The sequence below is a fragment of the Neodiprion fabricii genome, chromosome 2, assembly GCF_021155785.1.
Source record: "Neodiprion fabricii isolate iyNeoFabr1 chromosome 2, iyNeoFabr1.1, whole genome shotgun sequence".
NCBI classification, from domain to species: Eukaryota; Metazoa; Arthropoda; class Insecta; order Hymenoptera; family Diprionidae; genus Neodiprion; species Neodiprion fabricii.
The window spans coordinates 8,358,079-8,383,516 of NC_060240.1; the positions used below are offsets into that span (position 1 = coordinate 8,358,079).

At 36.5% G+C, this 25,438-nt stretch overlaps 2 protein-coding genes and 1 long non-coding RNA gene across 17 annotated transcripts in view; 1 reads left to right on the forward strand and 2 right to left on the reverse strand.

Annotated features, from left to right (window-relative positions):
• On the reverse strand, positions 1 to 24,546 carry LOC124176324. 4 transcript variants are annotated; one of them, XM_046557449.1, is made up of 3 exons: positions 23,926 to 24,546; positions 4,902 to 5,959; positions 1 to 3,542 (listed from the first exon to the last, which is right to left on the reverse strand). In XM_046557449.1, the coding sequence occupies exons 1-3, from the start codon at positions 24,180 to 24,182 to the stop codon at positions 2,278 to 2,280; spliced, it is 2,580 nt and encodes an 859-aa protein (XP_046413405.1). In that variant the 5' UTR covers positions 24,183 to 24,546; the 3' UTR covers positions 1 to 2,277. The 4 variants fall into 4 exon arrangements, with proteins under 4 accessions (XP_046413405.1, XP_046413407.1, XP_046413408.1 ...); XM_046557451.1 differs by lacking the exon at positions 23,926 to 24,546 and adding an exon at positions 14,602 to 14,752; XM_046557452.1 differs by lacking the exon at positions 23,926 to 24,546 and adding an exon at positions 14,583 to 14,752.
• Positions 1 to 25,438, forward strand: part of LOC124176328 — a 69,636-nt gene that overhangs the window by 9,337 nt on the left and 34,861 nt on the right. The window lies entirely within an intron of this gene.
• The window catches only part of LOC124176325 (G protein-activated inward rectifier potassium channel 4-like), a 54,394-nt gene continuing 34,781 nt past the window's right edge, over positions 5,826 to 25,438 (reverse strand). For 10 of the 11 annotated variants that reach the window (XM_046557454.1, XM_046557455.1, XM_046557456.1 and 7 more), the window contains one exon: positions 14,831 to 14,962. The gene's annotated coding sequence lies outside the window, so the exon portion shown is untranslated. Of the gene's footprint in view, positions 5,960 to 14,830; positions 14,963 to 25,438 lie in introns of those variants that run through there. The other variant, XM_046557453.1, reaches the window with a different exon arrangement.

The window sequence follows — 25,438 nt, forward strand, 5'->3', positions numbered from 1 at the left end:
AGTTTTTCGTATTTTGTTTATTAAAAACAAAAATTTCTGTAGCGCATATTATGGGGCGTTGTCAAAGTTCCGAATTTCAAAAGTTCCGAAGGCGCAGAATTCCGAATTTTTTCGCGACGAAACTTAAAGTAAAGAAACAAAACTTCGAGGAATCGTCAAAGTTTCGAATGGTCAGAAAACCGACGGCTCAAATTTCCGAAATGCAAGATTGCGAAAAGTAAAGTTACGATAGAGCAAAATTTCGACAAGCAAAAATTCCAATAGGGCAAGAAACTTGAAACAAAGTTTACTGAAAATTTTATGTACTACAAATTTGGTTCACACCATTCTCAATGTTTCAATAACCATTAACTATATATTTAGCAATAACCGTGTTAAAGAAAGTTTGACGCGCTATAAATAAAAACCTATACATTATACAGAAAAAAGTTTGTAATAAAACTTATAGGAAATTTTATCATACACAAAATCTGTTGTTACTACATTTTTGTCGGGTGCTAGTAAAAAATCAGAAATTCCAAAAATCAGAATGGTCTGCATGAAAACAGTCTCACGATGGCTCATTTTACTCCTTATTCTTTTCGCACTTTCGGAATTTTGTCTTTTCGGTATTTTCTCCTTTCGGAACTTTGAGCGTCGGATTTTCGACCATTCGAAAGTTTGATGTTTCGTCAAAGTTTTGTTTCTTTACTTTAAGTTTCGCCCCGAAAACATTCGAGATTCTCCGCTTTCGGAACTTTTAGGATAACATATCATATATATATAAATATGTATATATATTTGAAATAAATTGATCTTGTCTTCCTCCGTAACGGTAATCGAATTTTTTTTCATTCGTTTTCCATTGTTTTTCCATCTAATATTCATATATATATATATATATTATATACATATACCTATATATGTGGTGTGCATATTTATGCATATAATACGCATTACAGAATTACTACGTTGTAGTAACAACCGATTGTAAAATTATGATTTGTTTCTGTCGGGGGAATGACTATTATAAATACATGATACATTATATGTATACAGTATGTAGGATGTATATGTATATTATATACGTATACCCTAGATTATACATACTAATTAAAAATTAGGCTATTGTCATATCTTCTGTACGACGTGTTACGTATTTTTATTATATAAGAATAAATATTGACTAAGTTTCGGGTTGAAAATAATAATATTATTAATATTTTTCCTTTTTTCTTTTTTTTTTTCTTTCTTTTCAATTAATATTATTAAACGACCCTTGTCACACGAAATAATTATACGTTTTCCAAATTCTTCTATTATACACGTTATTTACACTCTATTACAATTCACCGGTTTCGTTTCAACAGTATACAATTAATTTCACATACATACTTACAGTTATAGTGCAACTGGTATCGATTCATATTATATCGCGCATACAAATATCGGTGTTTATTAAATGTATATCAAATTTTTATACAACCTTTGGAAAACTTGAATTTAATCGTTCTCATTATAAATATCGTATATATATAATATTCGATGATTATTCGTGTTCCGTTTTTCCTTCAATATACAGTTCCGAAGGAATGCATTTGCGGGCTTGTTGGTCCTTATGCGTATAGATAGTATATTGCACATCGAACATATACATAGATATATAACAATGATAATAATAACAATAATAATAATAATAATACATACGTATATATAATATACAAGATGACACGATATTTTATACACTCGGGAAAGTTAACCGACCGGCGGTTAATAATTCTCAATTTGTTTATTGTTTATACATCGTTAAAAGATGCTTAGATATTTAGTTGATAATTTTCTTTTATACACGATTCCTCGATAACTGGAATATTTAATTAACACACTCATCCTACCATTTCTTGGTAAAAGTTCTTCAAAGTCCTTTTCTAGAATGTCGCGGACGGTCTATTATGCCCTCTAACTCTGATAGCGATTGTTCGTCGAAAATTAAAAAAAAATAATGAAAGAATAGATTTTTATGAGAAAAGACAGAACTGACAGAAGACAGAAGACTGACAGAAACTTTAAACACTCACCGGACTGAAGTTGGTAACGTTAATTGTAACGAAATGTTGAAATTAAAATTATCGTGTTCTTTTTTTTTTTTTTTCTAATTTCCAAGATTTGAACACACTTTGCTTTTTAAAAATAAATCATTTAATTTGAGACGATCCTAAAGTTGCGAAATAATGATAAAAAAAAAAAAAAAAAAGGAAAAAAATCGTTCGTTACATCAACGTTACGAACTTCAAACTCTTAAACACTCGTGTAAGATACATTCTGTTTGGCTAAAGTGACGCCGGTCTTACCGGGCAAAACTACGAGCGGAGTGTTAACTTTGGACGAGGAATCGCTGTCGGAAGAGCTGCTCCCACTTCCGGGACGTGACGTGGTAGTTTCGGCATTCACATCCTGGAGCTGAGCGTGTTCGTAGCTTCTTCTGTTCCTCGCGATAACTGAGCTTGCCGGAAGTTTAAGGTCCCGTCTTACCGCCTCGGGACTTGAGAGGACAACCGAACCCTCAACGATGCCCGATTCGGGCGACATTTCGGACGGCGATGACAAGTAGGTTGCCAACGCGACCTGGTGAAGGTTCGGAGGTTCGTTTTTCGGCCCAACCGGTCCCTCGATCTCGATCTCAACCTCCTTTTTCGCACTATCGTCCTTCCTTCGTCTCGATTTCGCGTCCCTCGTCTCCTTGGAACCCTTGACCACCGAAGTGTTCCGCTTGGTCGTCGTCGTCGTCGTCAGGAGCTCCTTGCTTCCGTGTTGAAATCGCGAACCGATCAGGTTCTCTCTGCTACCGATGTTCAGGTTCCTCGTGCTGCCGTGCAAACTTTCCGCCTTTTCAAAATTCGGTTGGTTATGGCGTTTTGAACCGCTCAAATTCCTCCGCGAACCGTTCAGAGAACGCTTATCTTCCTCTTGGTTCGAGTGAAGGTTTCTGCTGCTCAGATTCCTCCGCGATCCGTTTAACGATCGCTTCTCAGCTTCGTCCGACGACGGATTGTACCTGACGAAGTGTCGACGACCAGAAATTAGCGGTCTGCTAGCCTCGAGGATCTCGAGGTTCTTCTTACTACCGAATTGTCGCATCGTCAGGAAACTCTCGTCCCTTGAAAGATTATTCGAATCTTCTTCGTACACTATCTCACGACTGTTCTTCAGTATCTCCCTGTTCACGGAGTCCGGTAGTTGGTGAAGATCGTCCTCGTCGATTACCTCAATCGCGTCCAAATCACCCTCTTGGTTCTTGTAATGATGATTTGGTTCCCGGTGCGGATTAGCCGGCTGATGATGATGATGATGATTATGTTGCTGGGACGCTATCGAGTTATCTCTGTAAATACTTCGCCCGATTGCACTGTCCTCTAAACTGTTATCGCTTTTCGTACTTTCCGCGTGTACCAATCGGTGTCCGGGTGCTCTTATTCCCGTCTGTGCGTTAACGATGTGCCCACCCTGCATATTATTCTCTTGATAATTCTCAATCAAGAGTCCGTCTTCGTCGACGAGGTAACCTGAAAAATTTCTCTCGTATTCCGGAAAAATATTCTCAACAATATCAACTGCGATTTAGACCAGCACCGATTTTTCACTCTTTCCAAAAGAGGAATTTCTGTGTTTTTGTTTTTGTCTTTATTTTATTATTATTATTATTATTTTTATTTTTTTTTCACTCAATCACCAGAAACCTCGTGCATCCTTGTTAAACTTAGTGTACCATAATATTTGTATATGTATAGTGAATGTAGTATGATCGGACATTGTATACGGCGTATCGAGTAATGAAGTGAGAGAGAGAGAGAGAGAGAGAGAGAGAGAGAAAGAGGAAAGTTAACGGGACTTAAACACCAATAACCAAAAAAAGAAAAAAAAAAAAAAAAGAAAAGAGGACCAAATTGAATCATGCGTACGTAAGAAAAGTGAGGAAATTGACCGGATATTATTTGTGTATATCTATACTTGATAGTTTTTCCCAAGAAAAAAATATTTATGCATAGACAGTCGGACATTAACGGACGTGCGACGAAAAACAAACTATGACAGTATTCACCTGACACATACATGTATAATTGTTTTGTAATACTCTCCAGGACATTGTTTCCTTCTTTCCGCCATCTGATTAGGACATCGTTTTTCTTCTTCTCAGATTCACATTAAACATTGTACAACGTTACCATTACGATATAAATAGCGATGCGACGGCACAACCAATCAAAGCGATATCGCGTGGAAAATTGTTTCTCGTTTATTAGACGTTGATCCTTTTATCCTCAAGACCGACCAGCGTTCTCCCAATCGATTGAAAAAGTTCGACGTTGACAAAGGGACACGGAGTGTGACACGTACGGGAAACGCTAACGGGTTTGCGACAAAGACATTCATGTGTATATTGATTCCCCGTCCGTTACAACGTGTGCGTGAAGAGATCGTTTTGTGTTTCAATTATCAGGCGGTTCAGTGATCACTGGTATCTCTAGGTGAAGTCTCGGTTGATCCTGGCTTGGCACTAGCCGTGTTCCGGAATTAGGGTCCAGGTGAAAAGCCTGCGTGACGACAGCTGGGGCTGTTCTTGGCTCGCTTGGAACCTTCCGCATACCACCACCGGCATCTGCGATACCAGCGTCAATAACAGTCAGACACCATAAGGATACAACCAATTAAACACCCAGTAAAGCGTAAACACGTTTTAAGCATTGCAGCGATAAGAACAAGCGGGTGGGAGAACGCAGAGAGTGAAGATTGTCGGATGAAGCACCTTGGGGTTAGTTTTTGTAAACGCGCATGCGAGGTTTGGAAACCATCTGGCTGTAGTGGATAGAGTGTTGGTGTTAGTGTCACCGAAGTGTCGTTGGTGTGGATTTTGATCGACTTACCGCCGCCGTGTCGAAGGTCGTCTTGCACCCTGTAGAACTCGGCCAGTTCCCTGCCGGAGCATAACGGAGTGTCGACTTGGACGGTGCTGTTGAACAGTGAGTAGTCGACCTCGTATCCCTGTCGCTCCTTGGAGTAGCTGACCATTGGTTCGAACCTGTGACCCCAGAGTATTTCCTGAGGAAGGTAGGAGGACCTGGCCTGGGTCGTTTGACCGGTGGACTCGATGGTGCCCTCGAGTATGACCACGACCTCGAAGCGTTCGGTCAGCATGTTCTCAGCCGACATGTTGTAGAGCGGCGATTCGGCCTGTATCCTGTGGACGATGGTCATCGGCCATATGAAGAATAGGTCGCTGTCGTTGCCGTCAGCGCCAACGGTGAGCTCCTGCTGATGCTGGGAGAGGAACTCGCCCTCTTTCGTCGTTCGCGAGCGTATTATCTGGGCCCTTATCGTCGCCCCGATTATGTGCGACTTCCTCATGTCGCCGACCCTGAACATCAGGCACAGCTCACCGTCCCTTTGGCAGATAACCGCGTTGCGCGAGAACAGGAGCGTCTGCGTCCTCTGCTTTGGTCTCGTCATCTTTGCGAACACTATGCCGACCATGAACGCTTGGATCATAACACCGGCTATGCTCTGTATACACATTACGAATATGGCCTCGGGACACTCCTCCGACGTTGCTCTGCTACCGTAGCCTATCGTGTGCTGGGTCTCGATTGAGAATAGGAAACAGCTAGTGAACGAGACCACGTTGTATATGCACGGTGTCCACTTGTTCTCCACCTGAACCCCCGGCAGGTGCTTCTCGTCGAAGTCACCGTGAGTGAAAGCTATCAGCCACCATATCACAGCGAAACCTAACCAGGACAGGAGGAAACTCAGTGTGAAACACAACAGCGTCCAACGCCACTGAGTGTCCACCAATGTTGTGAATATGTCCTGAAGGAAACGCAACGATCGTCGCGATATCCTCGATTGTAGCACGTTGCATTCTCCGTTCTTCAACACCGCGCGTCGGCGAATTTTACGCACTGGGCCTGCTCTGTAACGGCTCCTGAAACAAGCGGATATCAACGATCGTGAGTCGTCGACGACCTTTCACATCCCGAACGAGACTGTTTTGCTGAGTAAAATTTTGTAACGGACAGTATTCTATGGTTTTCCAGGCTCATGGAGGACAAAAATTTCAAATTTCATCGAATACGATCAACAGACTCTGTGCAGAGGTTTTTAGGGTCACCGATTGGCTTCGCCGTACTGAATTTTCGAAATCCGATTTCAGATTCGTAATCAGTGACTCCGAAAATTTATAATTTATGTAAAACATGTACACATTTAGCGGGATAACTTTCACGGAAATGAATTATTCCTTCAATTTTCACATTTTCTTTTCAATCAATTTCCTTCTAACAATAACAATTAACATTATGTCGCAATAATTGCTACCGAGTATTGAAAACGTATTAGCATACTGTCAGAAATAGCAAAGAAAATGTTGAAAAGTTCTCAAAACACACAAAAAGTGGATATAAAATAGGTGGTAAGAATATTTACCACTGTATGACTCGAAGGATTAAATTACAACTGGACGCGGTAAAGAATAATTAATATCGCCACAATTAATTTAAGCTTCTCGATCATCAACTCAGAATCTTAACAACGGTTTGTCGAGCAGCCACACGTGATCAATCACTGTAAGTTTCGTGATCCATTGACATTGACTAAAAAAATAGACAAATAAAATTAAAAAAAAAAAAAAGAAAACGAGAACAACGAGCATTGACCCAGTTTCAATTGTTTGAGCTTGGTCTAATTACGACCTCTTCACACGTCTTCGGATCGTGTTAAATTGCCGCAATAATTTTCCATGGACATTAGGTGTTCAAGTATAATCGGTACTAATGTTCAATATATATATATATATGTATATGTATATGTTATACTTGATCGACCTTGTTCTAACATACTTATGCATCATTTTTATAATATTTGTGTTTTTTTTTTACGCATATTTCTTATTTCACGTCAATATAAATGATGAATCTATATTGGCACAAGTGTACGTATAGTTATATCAATGTACAAGTTCTGCGTGACGTTATTGTTACCCGTAGTTACATATATTACGTATAATACATTATATACCGTTGTTACATCGATGGGAGAATTTCATTTCCGTTGTACCGAGTGTTATTTTTATATTTATTTTCTTTTTCCGTTAAAATACCCGTCACGTCCACGTTACACATACAATATGTATATTGTATGTATATTGTACGTACATCAGCTATGTGTCGGATACGCGAATTCGTTCGTTGAAATACATGGGAAAATAGGTAAAGATTATCAAAGATAAGATAACCGGGGTGTATAACATCGTTTCAGTCATAGTTTATGATTGTTGTATTATTTCGTCCTTTATGGACTGTAAACGTGTGCAACGTGTGATAAACTGATAAACTCGTCAGCTCGTTTAATTCTACAAAATGATACACGCGCGAAATGTAATGTGTACATGTGTAACATACACGTATGCCAATGTACGAGAAATACACTTTGTGCGACAACGTGACAATCTTTGCAGAGGGAATTTATTTTTCTTTTCTTTTTTTTTTTTCTTATCTCAAACACACTTTGCAAACCTGTCATGTCTTTGTCTTTGGAGACGTTTAGATATTTCGTTATTTTAGTTTTATTTTCTTTTTTTTTTTTTTTTTTTTTTTTTTCTCGTTTTGTTTCTATAATATCATTACTTTTATTATTATTCCTCTTTTTAGTTCCACCGCGACGTTTGTAATTGTCAAACGTCATTTGCAGAGTATCGTAAATTGCGAACGTACGTTGTATTTGGAAACCGATCAGAAAATTCTATCGCAATGATTATTTTCGACTTGTTTTTGCCCCCTCTTTTGACGAGAAGGAATACATTATCCACGTACGTACTGGTGGAAGAACGAAGAACGGGAGAAGCGAAGATGAGTATGAGGTGAAAATAATTTATAGACAAAAACCACGTCGACTATGTTTTATACGTAATTACATCACACGCGTTAGCTCTGGTGATATGTGTTGAAAAAAAGCAAAAAACAGCAAAAAAAAAAAAAAAATATACACCTATGTTAAGATAATATACGACTTTGAACGAATTAATTATTCATCGGTAAACTTGTCACGCGAAAACGTGTTATTTACGTTAAAATGAGGATCTCTGAAGTATTTGTCAGCATGTAAATGAACCTACGAGGGTTTCCTTCGCATTTCGCATCGCGAATAATTGCCACATCCGATGTTTTTTCCATTCGGAAAATTTGATGTCGTAGAAACACACAACGTTCCACCGGTCTTTTTGATAATCGCATTTATGTTATCGGAACTCTCATTCGCGCACAATAAACACAAGGACGATGAAAATTGTTTCTTTTATTCCTATATTTCGGGTAAGTAGTCAGACTTGATTGAAAAATTTGCACGGTTGAGGGACGGGTGAAAATAATAATAATAATAATATAAACTCATTCCGCGGGTGACGAAACTGGTCGACTGGTCCAGAATTACTAAGCGATGGGTAACGCCTTGCGAAAATTTTTAAAGCCCGTAGCTTTGTTCATTTATTCCATAATAAACAATAATTATCATTCTTATCTCTTGAAATTTAATCGTCTCTTTGTGAATTTTATTACTTTGCCATTTATATACTTATTTTATCTTATAATTTGTATGTACAGTCGAAGAAAAAAAAAACGCGATGCGATCTCTCATTGTCAGTTTTGTATATTCTTCGTTTCGTTAACCCTTTCAGTCGTAATGGTCAGTATTCTTACCACCTATTTTATATCCATTTTTTTGCATGTTCAGACAACTTTTCAATACATCTCTCTGCGGTTTTCTGTTATTTCTGATAGTATACTAACAGGTTTTTAATACTTCAGACTAATTATTGCGGTATAATGTAAATTTACGAATCTGAGGTCGGATTTTAAAAATTCAGTGCGGTGAATCCAATCAGTGACCCAATTTTATAAAAAGACTTTTTTTTAACTATACTAGAAAAGGATCAATTTCGAATATTTAATCCACCCCAATAACAAAATCCGGTCTTTCGTCCTTTGACGGTCAATCCGATGCCTCTCGACTCGACCTTATCGGCCTAGAAATCGGTAATCTATTACCTTGAAACGATATCTTCAAGTCCGAACTACGTAACCTACTAAAGATTCGACGTAAAGATTGTTCATATACATATTATCCGCATGAATGAAACGGAACAAAATAATCTACAAATTATTTTCAACCCTTTGATTTACTCACAGAAATTAGAAGGACTGAAGGCTTTGCTTAAACCGACAATAGAAGAAAGAATAGAATTTGACAATGAGACGAAACGAATGCGTTGATAATTCAGTTCAAGGAAATACGTCACCAGATGAGATATCGTCTCGTGATATTTATCGTCGGTGAAATTAATATCAGAACTAATTGTGCCATATACGCGAGTTGTTTTTTTTTCCAGATAATCATTATTTCTATCGACGATTAAATTTATCTATAAAAAAAATTCGCGATAGTTTTTGCCAAATGACGTTTTTTTTTTTTTTTTTTGCACGCAAAACGGGAACGCTGAAACTCTATCGCGACGATAATTGTTATCTGTAAAACATCACCGGTTGTGTTTCTAGCGGAAGCAAATCTCGACGGTGTACGAGTTTAACAAAGAGATGAAAAGAGCAGCAAGACTCTATTCTTCTCCCACCGTCTTTCAGCGTCGTTCTGTAATACAAACTCGCGTCTGTAATTTCTACGCCCCTGTATTGTATACGTTATATATATATATATATATATATATATAAAACATCTCGTACCTCTGCACGCGTGACTCAAAGTTAGAATGAATTTCAAATCTCCGTTTGTAATAACCACACGTCTAAACGCGGTGTAATAAGTCTGCGACAACTGTACGCATTGTAAGTTTTTTTTTTTTTTTTTTTTTTTTTTCTAAACCCACCTTTGCGCTTATCGGGGCTTTTTGTCACGGAGATGTTTCAAGGCTTGTGAGCCACTGTGTCATGCAGGGATCACAATAGTCGGATACCTTGTACGCTAAATTCCTCAAGATAAGAGGTCGCCTCCGTTGTTCAAGGTGGCTAGCAGACCAAAAATCTCAATTCGATCGTCACGCAAGATAAAACTTTACTAAGATTCTTTCGTTTCGGTTTCGTTAGGTATTACCTTAGGCATTTCGTAAAAAATAAATAAATAAATAAATAAAGAATAAGAAATATTTTACCAAGATTCAGCGAATTATTCGTATTATGCAAATTACACTTTTACATGTTTTTAAATTAATTAGCAATGCGTATTGGACAAACTGGTGAATGAACGAAGCCTGTAGATTTTACCGTACCTTAATGCGTATGCCGATATTTGCACAGTCGTTAATTAAGTTCGCGCGTGGAACCGGGAGAAAAAGAAATGAGCCGAACAAAGGAAAAAAAAATAAGTAAATGAATTAAAATTAAAAATGGAGAAAAATGAAACGTTATCGAAGTTGGAGTACGGGTAAAACAATAAAAAGCGGCGATGAGAAAATTTTTGTGTTTTATTTTTATTATATTTATATATAGGTAATTCTAGGATTCTTTTCTTCCTGGAACAAGTTTCTCATTTCCTAATTTAAAATTCTATTCGGCGTGAATGAAATAATTTTTAAAATACCTGCTTCTGAATGACGCATTCGGGCTTTTCGGTACACCAACGATTATCGGTGTTTGAGCCCATCTCGGTATCAAATTTTGTTCGTCACCGCTGTCCGGGGAGTAACATTGCCCGTTCGAATTGCTATTCGGTATTCCGCCGTTTGTGCTCATTATATGCTCGTGCAACAATAATAAATAAAAAAAAAAAAAACAAGATGAATAAATTCACTTTTCACTGTTACGCGTAATAAGATGTTAAAAAAATAAAATAAAATAAAAAACACTGCGCGATGACTTAAATCACTGCTAATCTTGAATAATATATTATGTGTATATATATGTATATAAGTTACCACCAAGTTTTAACAAAAATCGTAATTTACGAGAAACTAAACACGGTTCTTCTCTCCCAATTTTTCTCGTCACTTCGTTTCTTGTCAACCGCTATTTGATTCCTCGATCATTATACTCGCAGATTTATATAAACATCTCGTTGTCTGTGTGCGTATGTGTGTTTTTTATTAAACTTTTTTCTAAAACTTTTTTTTTTTTTTATCCTCTCCCTCTCTCTCTATCACGACGTCACTTCATCCCAAGACTAGTTCTCGCGATTTTAAAACACGTCATAATCGCGCCTGCTCAATAATTCCAATTCGTGAAGAACTTTGATGTACGAAGCTATATAGCCGGTCGGCTTGCTGTTATTAAGTAACGTTTGATCGACCGACGATCGTCGTCGATCTTTCAGGTACACGCGTCGCTGCTACGTCGACTCGTTACGATATACTGATCACACGTAATATCTTGAAACGTTTTATATACCGTCGCTTCGGTGTTGACTGTCCGACCAATTATCGGCCTCTAAACGACGCGTTTGCACTGGTAATTTGCAAAAACAGAGAGAGAGAGAGATGGGAAAAAAGGAAGGAAGGAAGGAAGGAAGGAAGGCAGAGCAAAATGAAAATAAATCACTGCCACTTGCGAGTCTAGCAAATTAGATTAGCGTCGATTCGTATAAATATTAGTCGAATATCGTTATTATTATTACACCTCTGTAATACGTTAAAAGAATAAAGAACGGTGTTTTTTTTTTTTTTTTTTTTTTTTTTTTACATCGAAACAATAATAAAAAGGGATTCAAAAAAATGTTTAAAAACACCGTTCTTCTTGACAAGGAATATGCGTCGAACTCAAATTTTTGCCTGTATGTTTATACATGTTTGGTATATGTTTTTTTCGTTTAGTTTGGATAAAAAAAATTTGTAGCAGTTTTACGGATACTAGACGCGGAACGAAAAACGTCGCGGAAATGAGGCGAAGCTTGAATCGTAAGCGCGCGATTCTCAGGTGACGGGTACGCGACTGACGTCTTGCTCTTACCGACGATTACCGTTTTCAATTTCTTATCAGAACTGCGTTCAGCCTCTTACGTGTTACGCGACGCTTGCAACGCCTTATCAGATCATTCGGCTCGCAAACTTGTGACTAACTAAAAAAATTCGCGAGGCTAGTAAGTATAAAGTTAAATCCATCCACGCGCCTTTCGACGATACCTTGCGGACACCTTTTTGCACAAACCCGACCCACCGGGTATAATCGCTGTAATATCGTCTACATAGACTTGAATTGCGCTGATTGAAGCGAAACTTAGCGCGGTCCACGTCGGCTTCTAATGTTCTATTAATCGTATCGCGTTTACGTCTAGGATTTGTTTTCATCTTTTTTGTTGCATGAATTCTCCTAATTTTTTCGATCCTACTTGTGATTTTGTGATTTTTTGCTTACTCATTATATATATATATATATATTAGACTGGGCCAAAAAAATTGACTATTTTTTTTTTTTTTAAATATATTGAGAATATCATTCAGTATGGCAAAAAAAAACATTTCATGAAATTTTAAGCCCTTAATATTAACTTTAAGAGGTCTATCATCGCTATTTTTGATTTTTAGTAATAATTTGATGTTTTACGTCAGAACTGTCGAAATATTGAAGTGAAAAAATTTACGTTCACTTATCCCTTTACAAAATTAAATTCCCTACAAAAAAGGTCTGATTATAGATTTTTGTCAGACAAGCCGTTTCCGAGTAATTAAGCTTAATAAATTGATATAATTAATCGAGAATTAATCGATATATATATATATAATATATATATACGTGTAACTCGATATTTTTTTACTTATCTTTCCAATGTTTTCCGTCCTTTCTTTCACCGTCTATTCGCGTACAACTTTTTCGCCCTTACGTAAAAGTTATTCACGATTTTTCGGCTCCGCAATTGCGCTTAATAACATCGATATGACGTAGCATTTGTTAATTACAACCGTTGTGCTAATAATTGTTAGGTTTATTAATACGTGGGAGTAACGCGTTGGTTTTATCGCATTACACGCTTAAATTGATAATAATTTATACATTACAGACCAATCTTGGAATTTTTGCGAATCTTGTGTATAAAATAATCATGTCACCAAATGTTACGACTTGTCGTAATTTTCGTTGACACGCGATGCTGCGGTTCTTTTATTTTGTATCGTTTCACGCGCGCAGTTAAAAATATCGATACAAAAAAAAAAAAAATCAATAAAAAAAAAAACAGCAGTATTAAAAATTGTTTTGTTTCCGTGACCCGTTTCTAGATTATAATTGCATCACTGTAATTAAATGATGAAATTTTATTTCGTACAATTAGCAGGGCGAGCGCAGATTTGTTTTATACGGCGGTTGTAAAAATATACACCGAGCACGTTTGTAAATTATTGTAAATAGATTTAGGCCTTTCATTACATCATATATGTATATTAATAATTTTTATTCCGATAGTTTTTTTGTTTCTTTCTTTTTTCTTTTCTCTTCGTTTCAATCAATTTTGAAAGGTTAAACTCCCCTCAATAATTTAACAACAATGTTGGAGTACAGTGTCTTCCAATATATCGCGTACAACTAATTAATTATCGTCTATCATACAATTGGTTTGTTTTCTCGAACATAAGCGTCGTATATTTTATTATAAATGTCTTCTCTCCTACTCAAGTTATTTTAATATCTGTTCAATTCAGTATCTTTCCCCCATGTATATGTATATATATGCATATTTTGATTAGCGTTTATTTACTCGAGTGCAGTTAATGATGGATCCATTTTGGTATCTGCTGTAGGCGCGTGATGAATAATAATTATGCGTACATATTTTATCAAACTTTTTATGGAAAATTGCATGGGAAGAATCCAATGCGCGGCAGGCAAATAAACATCGAGTCGTATCGAGTTTATACTTCGTATTATTGATTGATTATTCTTTCTGCCACAATTATACTCCAGCTTAAGATGTTTTGGTTATAATTTTACTCTCGACGTTTATTTTACCGTAGAATTCACAGATCCGCGTTAATACTTATCAAATTTTATCAGACTCACAATTTATAATAAAGTAAAAAAACTGCTTTTTCGTAAACCTGATTTGTTCAATGCAGTTTATGAATATCGTAAATAACAAATCCCATTCGATGTGAAAATATAACGCAATAATTTATGCTGAGCGATCAATTACGAGTAACAAATTATTCAAATTAATAACAATTCACTTATGTGCTTACACATGTACGTATGTGTTATAATACAAATACCATCACAATGACGATGTTTTTGAATGAAAGATTTTTTCCACTTCCACGTGCGGCAAAACACGTTACAAAATTTATTCGATTTTTATACACATATCTATACATATATTTAATGTACTTTATTTAGTATACCATTTTCGATTCGCTTTTTGTTACATAACGAGGCTGATCAACGAGCGTAGATCAACTCAATCTACTTCTAATTAAAGTTTCAAATTCGGTGATGTACTAAAAAAAAAAAAAAAAATGATCGAATAAAATCGGTCCAACTCTGCGGGTGTGGCGAACGTACGAATGAATGAATACGGATGAGGAATGAATGAATCGTGCGGATAGATCGCGTGTTACGTTCTACCTTCGTTCAATGAACCAACCAGCTCGGACGACTCCTTGGGCGTGTAATCGGGGGTGATTTCCGAAGGCTAGACGGGCTCGATTTCCGGCAAGCATGCAAGCCGAGGATGAGAGGAGTCGGCGAATCGTCGGAGATGCAGGCGAGCGTTTCAGCAGTCATTGGCACTTCCTTCCTCTCCCTCTCCCTCTAAACGCACCTCACCAGCCACTCAAGGAGTCGAGGAGAAGCTTCTGCTTCCGTGGGCTGCCCGAAAATCCTCAACTTTTCTTTCCTTTCCATCATCAATTTTATCACGAGATAGTCGAACATTGGAGTACGACATTCACCGAATCATTTTTATTTTTCGCGATTCAAGCTTCGAAGACGTCGCTTTGAAAATACTGGAATTAAAAACGAGAGCTTCGATATCAATGCTTCGCTTTAACCCCTTGAGTCACACGTTATTGTGTGGAGTCAAATTTTGTAACCGGATAGTATTCTATGGTTTTATCGGTCTGAAATCTAATTTCAAAAATTCAATATGGCGGATTCAACGTGATGGACAAAAATTAAAAACTTGATCGAATCCGGTCAAAAAACTATATGCAGGGTTTTTGGGGTCGCTGATTGGATTCTCGGTATTGAATTTTCAAAATCTGGTTTCAGATTCGTAACCACCGACCCCAAAAAACTCATGTACAGAGTTTTTTGACCGGATTCGATCGAATTTGAAATTTTTATCCGCCATATTGGATCCGCCATCTTGAATTTTTTAGATACTATTTCAGATTCGTAATCAGGCATCCGAAAAACTTGTAAATTATGTGAAACGTGTACGTAATGCGTAGAGGGGTAAATTTTTCGAAAATGAATTAGACCTTCAATTTATTTCAATCAATAACAATTTACATTATATCGCAATAATTAATCACGATTATTAAAAAACCAATTAGCGTACTATCGGAAATAGCAAAGAAAAATTTGCAAATTTCTCTGAATATACAAAAAATGGATATAAAATAGGTGATAAGAATACTTACCACGGTGACTCAAAGGGTTAAATCGCATGGAAATTTTTCAAAATATGGTAATCTCGTAGGATTTACTAAACTTTAATTCTCGTTGAGAACACTATTTTCCACAAATTTAACGAAACAGATTTTTTTTCACTTTTTAAACGGTCGATTCTACGTTGTAATTTGCCGATCGTAATCAACGTTGCAAAATGAAATATTCTGACGACGCCGAAGTGATGATGAATCAAAAAAAAAAAAAGAAAAAAAGTGCCTTCATCGAATTTGTAAAAAAAAATAATCTTCCAATGTGAAATATTTCAATTTTTAAATTACATATTCAAACAAAGCATCGATATTCAAGCATTTTCTTCGCAATTCATGCACTCGCTATATTCGCATATTGCAAAAAGTTCCTCCCAGCCAACACGAAACCAATAATTTAATAAAAAATCAACGTGCGATTACCTCGTGATAAAAATGAATACCTCAAGTATCGGTAATTGGCTAACCAATTAATTAATTAATTATTTAATTAATTCCTTCACGTTACGCGCGGATATAACTACGACGATTGTCGATGACACGCCTACTCGAACGGTATTAAAACGCGGCTTGCGACGAATTGCAATTTGAATCTGACAATGAGAGACGACTCGACAGACGCAGTCTTATTTCTTGAACAACGGATCGGTTGCACCGCAGATATTCTACTGGGGTTGGAGAGACGGAATACATCTCTTCTATCCGTCGTCGTGTCGTCGTATATAAAGTTGGGACGGCACGTCTCTACTGACTTACAGTGTCAGTTCGCCAGTGCCACTGTGACGTCATGCTTACGGCTTCGATAATCAAGCTTCATAATAAGACTAACAAGTTGTTAAGTAATAAATTTGTGCGAGATAATTTTTTCCTAACAGAATGATTGCGTGCGAACAATATCTATATCTATATGTATATGTATATGTACGCGTGTCGTAGGTAAGCGAGTGTGTTGAATCTGCCTGCTTGCCGGTCTGACAGCTCTTAAATGACCGTGTGTGTGCGGATAATAATACTTAAACCACCGTTCTGTGCAGCCTTGCTGATCGTCGCCCTCACCTCGGTCGATAAACTCGTCCCCTTCCATCCCCCGCCCCGCAAAAAATAAATGAGAGAGAGAGAGAGAGAGAGAAATAATTTACAACAATTATCCACCACTCGAATTTTATACTCCGCGTCCTGTTGGAACCCTCCTCTTCTCCCACCTTCTAACTTGACTGCCAAATGCCGGACAAATCGGCCAGCGCCGTGCACGCCGAATAATTCTGACCCCACTTTCAAATCCCGGTCGCAGATAAGCCGGCGGTTGTGTTCGGTTGGTTAAGACACTTTTTTGAAAAAGAATTATTTATGCGGTTCGAGGGCGGGGGTTGAAGTTCCGAATTTGAAATGTTCCGAAAGCGTCTAATTGGGAAGTATTTGGTGGCGAAAGTTGAAGTAAAAAAGGCAAAGTATTGAGAAACTACCAAGTTTCGAATGGTCGGGAAATCGATGGGTTAAAGTTTCGAAATGCAAGATTCTCAAGATTCGAGTTACGACGGAGTGAAGCTCCGAAAAGTAAAGTTTCGATAGAGAGAAATTCCGAAAATTCAAATATACTCACACAGCGTAGTTTACTCGACGAGTGGGTGTTGAAAATCAGAGAATTGCCAAGATTACGAACGCAAAAATATCGAAAATCCGAAAAAAAGAAAGATCGAAGTTATTGAAATTCATGTGTAGCTGAAAATGTTCGAGCATCCGGAATTTTGATGTTTCAGATTTTTAAATTTATCATTTTTGCCCCTTCGGAACTTTGATGTTTCGTCGGAGTTTGATTTCTTTACTTCAAGTTTCACCGCCAAAAAACTCGAAATTTCAACCTGGCCCAGCTGTGTTCGGTATTTTTAAAGTGTACGGAAATCTTTTCATTAGAGGGTTGAATTTAAACTTGCTGGAAGGGTGCGGAGGTGAAAAAATCTAGAATAGACGATTAGTAGAAGGACCCAAATGTAAAATTTTCAAAGACGCGAAAATCCAATTCGCTGAATTACGAAATTGTAGAAAGTTAAAGTATAGAAAATTGAGAATACAGAAATTCAGAATACGAAAAGAGAAAATACAGAACGACAAATTTATAATCTGTATACGATTCTGTATCATCGAGACGTATTTTGACGATTCTACATTTCGGCATTCTATATTCTGAACTTTCTATAGTTTTGGTTTTTCATATTTCGACTTCCCAAATTTTTAATTTCTCCAAATTAAACTTTCGCTTATTTAAACATTCGATGTTCACAGCCCATCTATTCTTTGATCTTTACATATTTTTACCCTCGAAACAAACTGCACCGCAAAACGGATTAGACAAGCATAAAATTCGTGTCACAAATGATTCGTAGTGAATTCTTTCATTGCAACGAAATAAATAGTAATTCATCAAAATTCGATTAACGTTACGTTTTTCGCTTGGATAAAAATTTTATACGGTCTTGATAATTATCCTTCTCGATTTATCACTAATCGAGCTAATGTTTTTTTCTTCAAATGTCAAGCTTTTACTTCTTGGTTTTTTAGCGTTTAGTTATCGTAGGTTCGTAGTCTCGTTTTCATTTGCATGTGAGTTTTATAATCGTATTGCTAACTTGTCTGATAAAAAGGGAGAAAGAGAGATCACGAAGAGAAGGAGAAAAAAAGAACAAAAAAATCGTTCAAGCTGTGACACAGCTGATTTAGAAAATATCTTGAAAAATATGAAGACTCACGTTTTCTTTTGGAAAGATTTTTTATAATCCAGGAAATTTGTTTCATCAATGTAACGTCACCATCGACGGATGTAGCGACACGTGCATATTGTACAGCGATATAATGAAGGAAGAAAAAAAAAAGACAAAGACAATGACGAATAATGAATAAAATTCGCATGGAATTACTCGATGGTTATATACGCATATATATATATATATATATATATATATATATATATATATATATATATATATATATATATGTATGTATATATCATGACACATCGACCAAGATTTTACGTCGATGTCTCAGATTGGCTTTAGAATTTTTTTTATGAAAGTACACGGACGAAAAGCGCGTCCGCAAATTTTTTCAGAATTTTTCTACGCAGAGTATCTGAAGTATGATGTAAAAACTTGGAAAAAATCCATATTCTAAAATCTGAAAAAATTCTGAATAACCTTATAAGATATTAAAAAACTTTTGACACGTATTAGGCGGTGGAGATTTCATAACTTCAAGAGATAGAGAAGAAAAATATGAAAAAAAAAAAAAAAATTGATCATTCTATTGCATTTTTGGCATAACAATGAACATAAATTTACTTATAATTTGTCTTTTGAAGTTATGAAACCTCCATCTTTCAATGGATGTAAAAAAGTTTCAGAAGGCGCGGTTTTTTACGCTGGGTCGAAAAATTGTGAAAAAATTACGATTGCATTTTTCGTCACGTACTTTCGTTGAAAAAAAAACAAAAAAAAAAAATTACAAAGCCAATCCGAGACATCGCCGTAGAATCTTGATCTACGTGTCACGGAATGCCCCATATAGGTATATGTATATGCATAGACGAATCAGCGTATCAAACGCAGCGTTTTACAATCAGGAAGATTGCACCTCCTGGTTTAACAAGCTCTGTAACTCATAAAAGCTCGTAACATATAACACTAAGTGCTGAAATCTGTTTCAATTCAATTTAAATTTCCAGTCGCGATTTCTCCTTGTGTATACAAACATCGGATCTGCGATGCAGCTGACGATGTGAAACGCGTAATATCGTTTATGCCCACCTATAACGCATATAGGAGAACGTAACGGATATTTTGCATACATGCATACGAACAAGTCAGGTATTAATCTGCGATATAATAACCTGCAACTGATATCGGTGTATCAGCTGGTTGTGAAAAGCGATAAACGACGACAACTCGACGACAGCTTGTCCAAACAAAGGTGTAAACATAATTAAGACGTGCTAATAAAACGCTTCGAAGATATCGGAGGTGTGCGGGCACGAGTAAATAACATAAGATGCAAAATGGAAAAAAAAAAAAAAAAAAAAAAATCAATAAATAAAAGAAAAAATATTTATACATATAATTTATGACGCGAATATTCATGGCCGCTGTTTTATCCTACTTTGTTCAAAGTGTACAGTTTCGACGAATACACTTTCATACCTGTGACACATACGAACCTATGATAATTATCGTCGATACAGAGAACCGGAAGTACCTATACGTGATTTCGTCGCGTCTTGCAGGGTCCGGATATCGATGCAATAAAATATGCCTAAAGGTGTATATTTCACATTGATATTATTCCCATACTTAATGTTTCAACGATTTAGTGCATATTATTATTTATCCGTTTATCTCTTTTAGTTTATTTTATTTTACTCTATTTATGCGTACATTTCTGCTTATTTATATTTTTATTTATCTCTACGTTATTTATATATATTTTTATTTATTTTCACATTTCTGTAACTTTATCTTTATTCATTTTTATCTATTTACTCGTTTAATTATAGTTTTGGCTTCTCTTTTCTTCTGTAACTATCCTTAGTCCAGTGCTAATTTTAATTTTGGTCCTTTCTTATTATTTAGCTTATAAGTTTTTTAAGTAACATTCAAAATGGCGGACCGCGGAGAAACAAAAACGATAAGAAAAAAAATTTTTCGGTGTGTATCAAGTTTGTGTAAAAATTGGCATTCGGATTTTCGTGGTAGATGAGTAGAAAATGCTTTTTCTCGGGGAAAATGACGAATTTCGACCATTTGTTTACATGTCATATTTTTACAATAAATAAATTAAAAAATTTTACATTTGTTTTATACTTTGAAATATTTCAGGGACAATGCGGAACCAAAGAAAAAAATTGGCAATTATCGAAAAAAAAGCAGTTTATTAAATAAAAGGATGCAAGAAAAACAAAAAAAAAGAAAAGCCGAACTTCCCAGCGCGAATCAAAGGGTTAACAACTATCGAATTTGAACTCCCAAAAATAGATACGTTTCATTTATACGCGATCATTAGCAAACAGATGGAGGAATCCGGAGCGCAGGTACCGAGATATATAATATCCTAGTGTGGCAAATAGCTTGAGTAAATAATCGGTAAACGATGGAGAGCCGAGATGTCTACGGTAAACAATTATTTTTCAATCACTCACCAACTGTCGCGGATAATTCTGGACGCTCCGTGATTATTACGCTAACGTATTTTCGCTACACTGAGAAAAATTTCATCTGTTATAGTAACTAGAAAAATTGAGTAAAACAGGTATCGTTAAAAAAACAGTTGCAATATTGTTGGAATTACGAAAAACGAGGTACGCCTGACCATTTTGCGCTATCGTCGATCCTTTTTTGGTTATTGCAACGCAAAATCAGTTTCTGAAGTTTACTCTACTTTTTTAGTTAAATAAGGCTTTGACGTCAATTTATCGTCGCACAAGCGTTAAATTTTCGCAACAGTTGCAAGAAAATATAGCAACAGTGATCGTAATGAGAAAGAATAGTAACGGATGCTAGACTTTCCGGTAACAGCTAGAAAACTAATTTTCATTTTGTACCTGGAACTGTATTGTTCGATTGTGGTAAAAAATGAAAATAGTTGAGGACCGAGCGGTAACCGGAACTAAAAATTTTTCTCAGTGTACGATCCTTTCGTACGCGTGCGAATATGACGTCTACGATTTTGCAAACTGCGTCGTGTGTATGCCTGGAAGATTCTCGCAATATTTTCTGCAATGCTTTGAGGAATCCGCGATAGCTGACAACGATCATCTGCGGAGCGCGGGTTTTAATTACAATTTGCATGTACCTACACGCAAAGTTTACGATAGTCATTAATTATAGACGTAATGACGATGTGCGATGATCGCCGCAGAGCTTGATCGTTGTTTGATTACTAATTTCAAGGCTTTATAATTAATGAAATATTGTCGGTGTTTATTGGCGGTTGGTATAGAAAAATAGATAAATAATTATAACGTTTCGAGAAGAAGGAGACGAGAGGATCGGAAACAAGATATGCGTTTTCGTAAGCTTGAAAAACAGAATTATAAATGACAATTGAAAATTTATCGGTTTATTACACTATATACCATTTTTCACTAGGAAACGGTTCAAATTTTTCTACAATTTATACCTTTTGAGTGAAAATTTCTTTTTTCAAGTCGGCTGCAAAGTGTTTTTTATATTATATATCCTTTTCTCGGCTCGTAAAAGATGTCTAATTTTTTGTTTCTGAAGGGATAACTTGCGTCAGCGGGGCGGGGTTGAAATTTCGAATCAAATTAAAAAGTTCCGAAAGAGCCAGTTCCGAATTATTTCAGAGGGAAACCTGAAGGGAAGAAATCGAACTTCGAAGACACGACAAAGTTTCGAATGGTCGGAAAGCCGACGGCTCAAAGTTTCGAAATTCAAGTTACGATGGAGTAAAATTCCGAAAATTAAAATATACTCACACATCGTAGTTTACTCAACGAGCGGTTGTGAAAAATGAGAAAAACCGAAAATCAAAATTACCAGTATTCCTCACGTAAGAATATCGAAAATCCGACAAAAAGAAAAAAAAAAAGAAAGATCAAACCGGTGATATTTTACCAAGCCAGAACTTCACGGGACTGAAAATCTTGGGTCGTCCGAAATTTTGGGTGATTTTAAATTTTCTCACGTACGCACTTTCGGAACTTTGACTTGTCGAAGTTGTGCCCTTTTGGAATTTTACCCTTTCGAAACTTTTGAAATCTGCTTTTCGGACCATTCGAAACCTCGATGTTTCGTCAAAGCTTAATTTCTGTACTTTGAGTTTTATTAAGAAAAAATTCTGAATTTGGCGTTTTCGGAACTTTTCAAATTTGGAATTTACCGAAATGAATATTTATTTATCGAAGGTTGCGTATATATATACGGTATGTTCGCGGAGACGAAACGGTAGAATATTTCGAAGAATCGAATCTCAAACGACGGATGTAATAATGTGCAAACATACATTGGGTTACGTAAAAATCAACGTTACGTGTACAACTTACGTACCTAACACAGGTGTAAGCACGTATATGTATCTTCATACCTAAAAATATGTGCACAAGGTGCAGTGATTCTAGGATCTGAAAGTGTTCGTGACTAGTTTTTCATTCTTTCTGTTGCTTTTTTTGTCCCATTTTTTGCTTCGCCTGTTTCATCACGATTCATCATAATCCTGATCACGGTCGTTACGAGCATTATCGAGTCTGAACTTGGTACACGATTGTACCTAACTTAATTTTATAACGCGCACACACTCGCTAACATAACACTAATAATATACCATACGATAAATGCGTCATTTTATTTTTTTGTCCGATCGATGTACTGTAACGTTCGTGATAAATATTACGTTTCGAATCATTGCCGTATCCGACTCAAGTATGCGTGTCGTGCTCGTCCTGTAAATAAGAAACTCGAAGAACTTCGCAAGAAAACAAATCATGTTTTCTGCCACTCGTCGTCCTTCACCTCACGATTAAAAATATTTTAAGGACACAGCGATTTGCGCGATCGAGTTGTTTGTAATATATTATACGCGCGATGGGTTGTCAAATAAGAAAATAATAATTTTCTTGTTTTCCGTTAAAATAACGTAAGAAAAGTTACGCGGTTATCGTCACGAAGAAGTAGAATAGCGTGTCTTTCTCAAATTGAATGTCGGATCTCTTTTTAAAGTTCCGTTAATCGCAGTTGAGAGTTTTCTCGTTTAAACAAAAGGTTCAATATGCTATAAGTTCGCAATTGACGATTTGCCATTCTCCGACGTATAATATAATATACGGAACGAATTTCTAACGGCTGAACTGTTGAACGCGCATGCGCTGAAAATGATTTGTCAGGGTGACCAACGTAAATAAGTTCATACAACAGATCGCCGTTGTGTATATAACCTGAAAAATGTTGGTCATCCTGAAAAAACAATCGCTCTTGCTCTCGAATTTCAACGCATGCGCAATCGAATCGTTCAACCCGTTAGCGATTCGCTTTGTACAATACCAGCGTAATATACGTACCCTAGTAAACTTTCTACATTTTAGCAAACGTGACGAGGTTTCGGGATAACGCGTACGGTGTATAAAATACACGCGTGAAGATGGCAGGCTAAACATTTGTTCGAACGTAAAACCGAGTGACTAATCGTAAGAGCTGGGAAGAATAAGAAACTCGTAAAATAATGATAGCTCGCTAGATTTTGCTAAAAAAAAAGAAGGAAAAAATGAAAGGAAGAAAGAAAGACCGTTCCAAATCGTTTCTCTTTACCTTGCTGAATCTTGTCGGCCCATTCCACCGCCGATGCTGCTACTTTGCGTGCTGACGCGAACAAGCGTTATATTTTTCGGCAAGCTTGGAACGGTTGGAATTCTTTGCGGCATCGATAGTAACGGGGATTCGCATCTTGGCTGCAGATGATTTCCCGATTGATTATCTCCGCGTTCTTGGAGTATCTCCATCTCTCTCTCCTCTTCCTCTTCTATCGTTCCCGGTAAACGGAACAACTTTTGGGACGGTTCTTCCATACCTTCGCTCGCCGAACGGATTACTTCCGGTATTATATAATCACAGCCGAACGTATATTTAATTTTATAATTAATTTATCCGCGATTCTTCTTCGTTATTCATAATATATAATACGTAATATGTAATAGTGTCACGTTTTATCGATGGTAACATCTTGTTGCATCAGCTTTTTTTTTTTTTTTATCTTTCTATCTTTTTGTATTTTTACCGTCGATACACTGTCTCCGGATAATATATTTTATCGTTACGATTAATTAATTGTCTCGGAGTGTTTATTACTTTGTTATCTACTTATTATTATTTAAACTTTGGTCACCAACGAAACAAATCGTTCAACATCATTTGAAAACAATATTTAAGGAACTATAAGGAGTTATTATACATATATATATAATATATATATATATGAAATGAAATATATATCTTTGGTCGAATCGATGCAGGTTTCTCAACTTTCCTTTCTTATAATAATTCTTCTTCTTGTTATTCTTATTCTAAACGAATACAACCTTCGTCGTCACTTCTTCCTTCCTTTTACATCAATCACGTTATTATATTATCGACGCCCATCGTCGCTGTATTTTCACATATATTTTATACACGCCTTTTTCCCCCTTGTACCTTAAAGCGAGAAATTAAAATTGTTGAATTTAAATCTTGATAATATCTATGCAGAAAGTCAGCTCCTGTTCGGGCATCGAAATCACCGTTCAGCTTTTCCGCGTTGGCCTCGACGAATTAAAGATTATCAAAAGCTCGGGTACTTTTACAGGGGTTATCGAACGTGGTAAAATCGAGTAATTAACGAACGGTTCTTTAACTCTATGTATCGTAACAATACGTTCGTATTCCGGCACTGATTTTAAATCGGCGATAAATCGGCACCGCTCAATCTTCTTTTATTCTTCTTCTTCCTCTTCGATTCTGCACACGAGTATATGTAATACAACGTTAACTATACGATCATATATACATATACACCATAAAGTACAACAACAACAACGACAACAACCAGTCTTTACGACGAGCGCAATTTATCGGCGGCGAGTCGACCGATTAACGGTTAGATTTTCTCGTTATATACACATATACGTATATACTATACGTATATATATACACACACACATATATATATCGTACACCGACGTTGCACAAAACCGGTCTTTCCTCGATCCTCGCGTTTAAATATAGATGAAGATTCCTTAGGGGTTTAATATATCGGCACAAATGCACGCGAGCCTCCGATGATTTCAAA

Bases quoted from the DNA above. Each gene is read 5' to 3' on its own strand.
- LOC124176324 (XM_046557449.1), bottom strand. From the start codon at position 24,182: ATGGAAGAACCGTCCCAAAAGTTGTTCCGTTTACCGGGAACGATAGAA. The intron at 5,960-23,925 runs GTAAAGAGAAAC...CGCTTGTTTCAG, and splicing joins GGCCGACAAGATTCAGCAAG to GAGCCGTTACAGAGCAGGCC. The intron at 3,543-4,901 runs GTAAGTCGATCA...GAAATTTTTCAG, and splicing joins CGACCTTCGACACGGCGGCG to GTTACCTCGTCGACGAAGAC.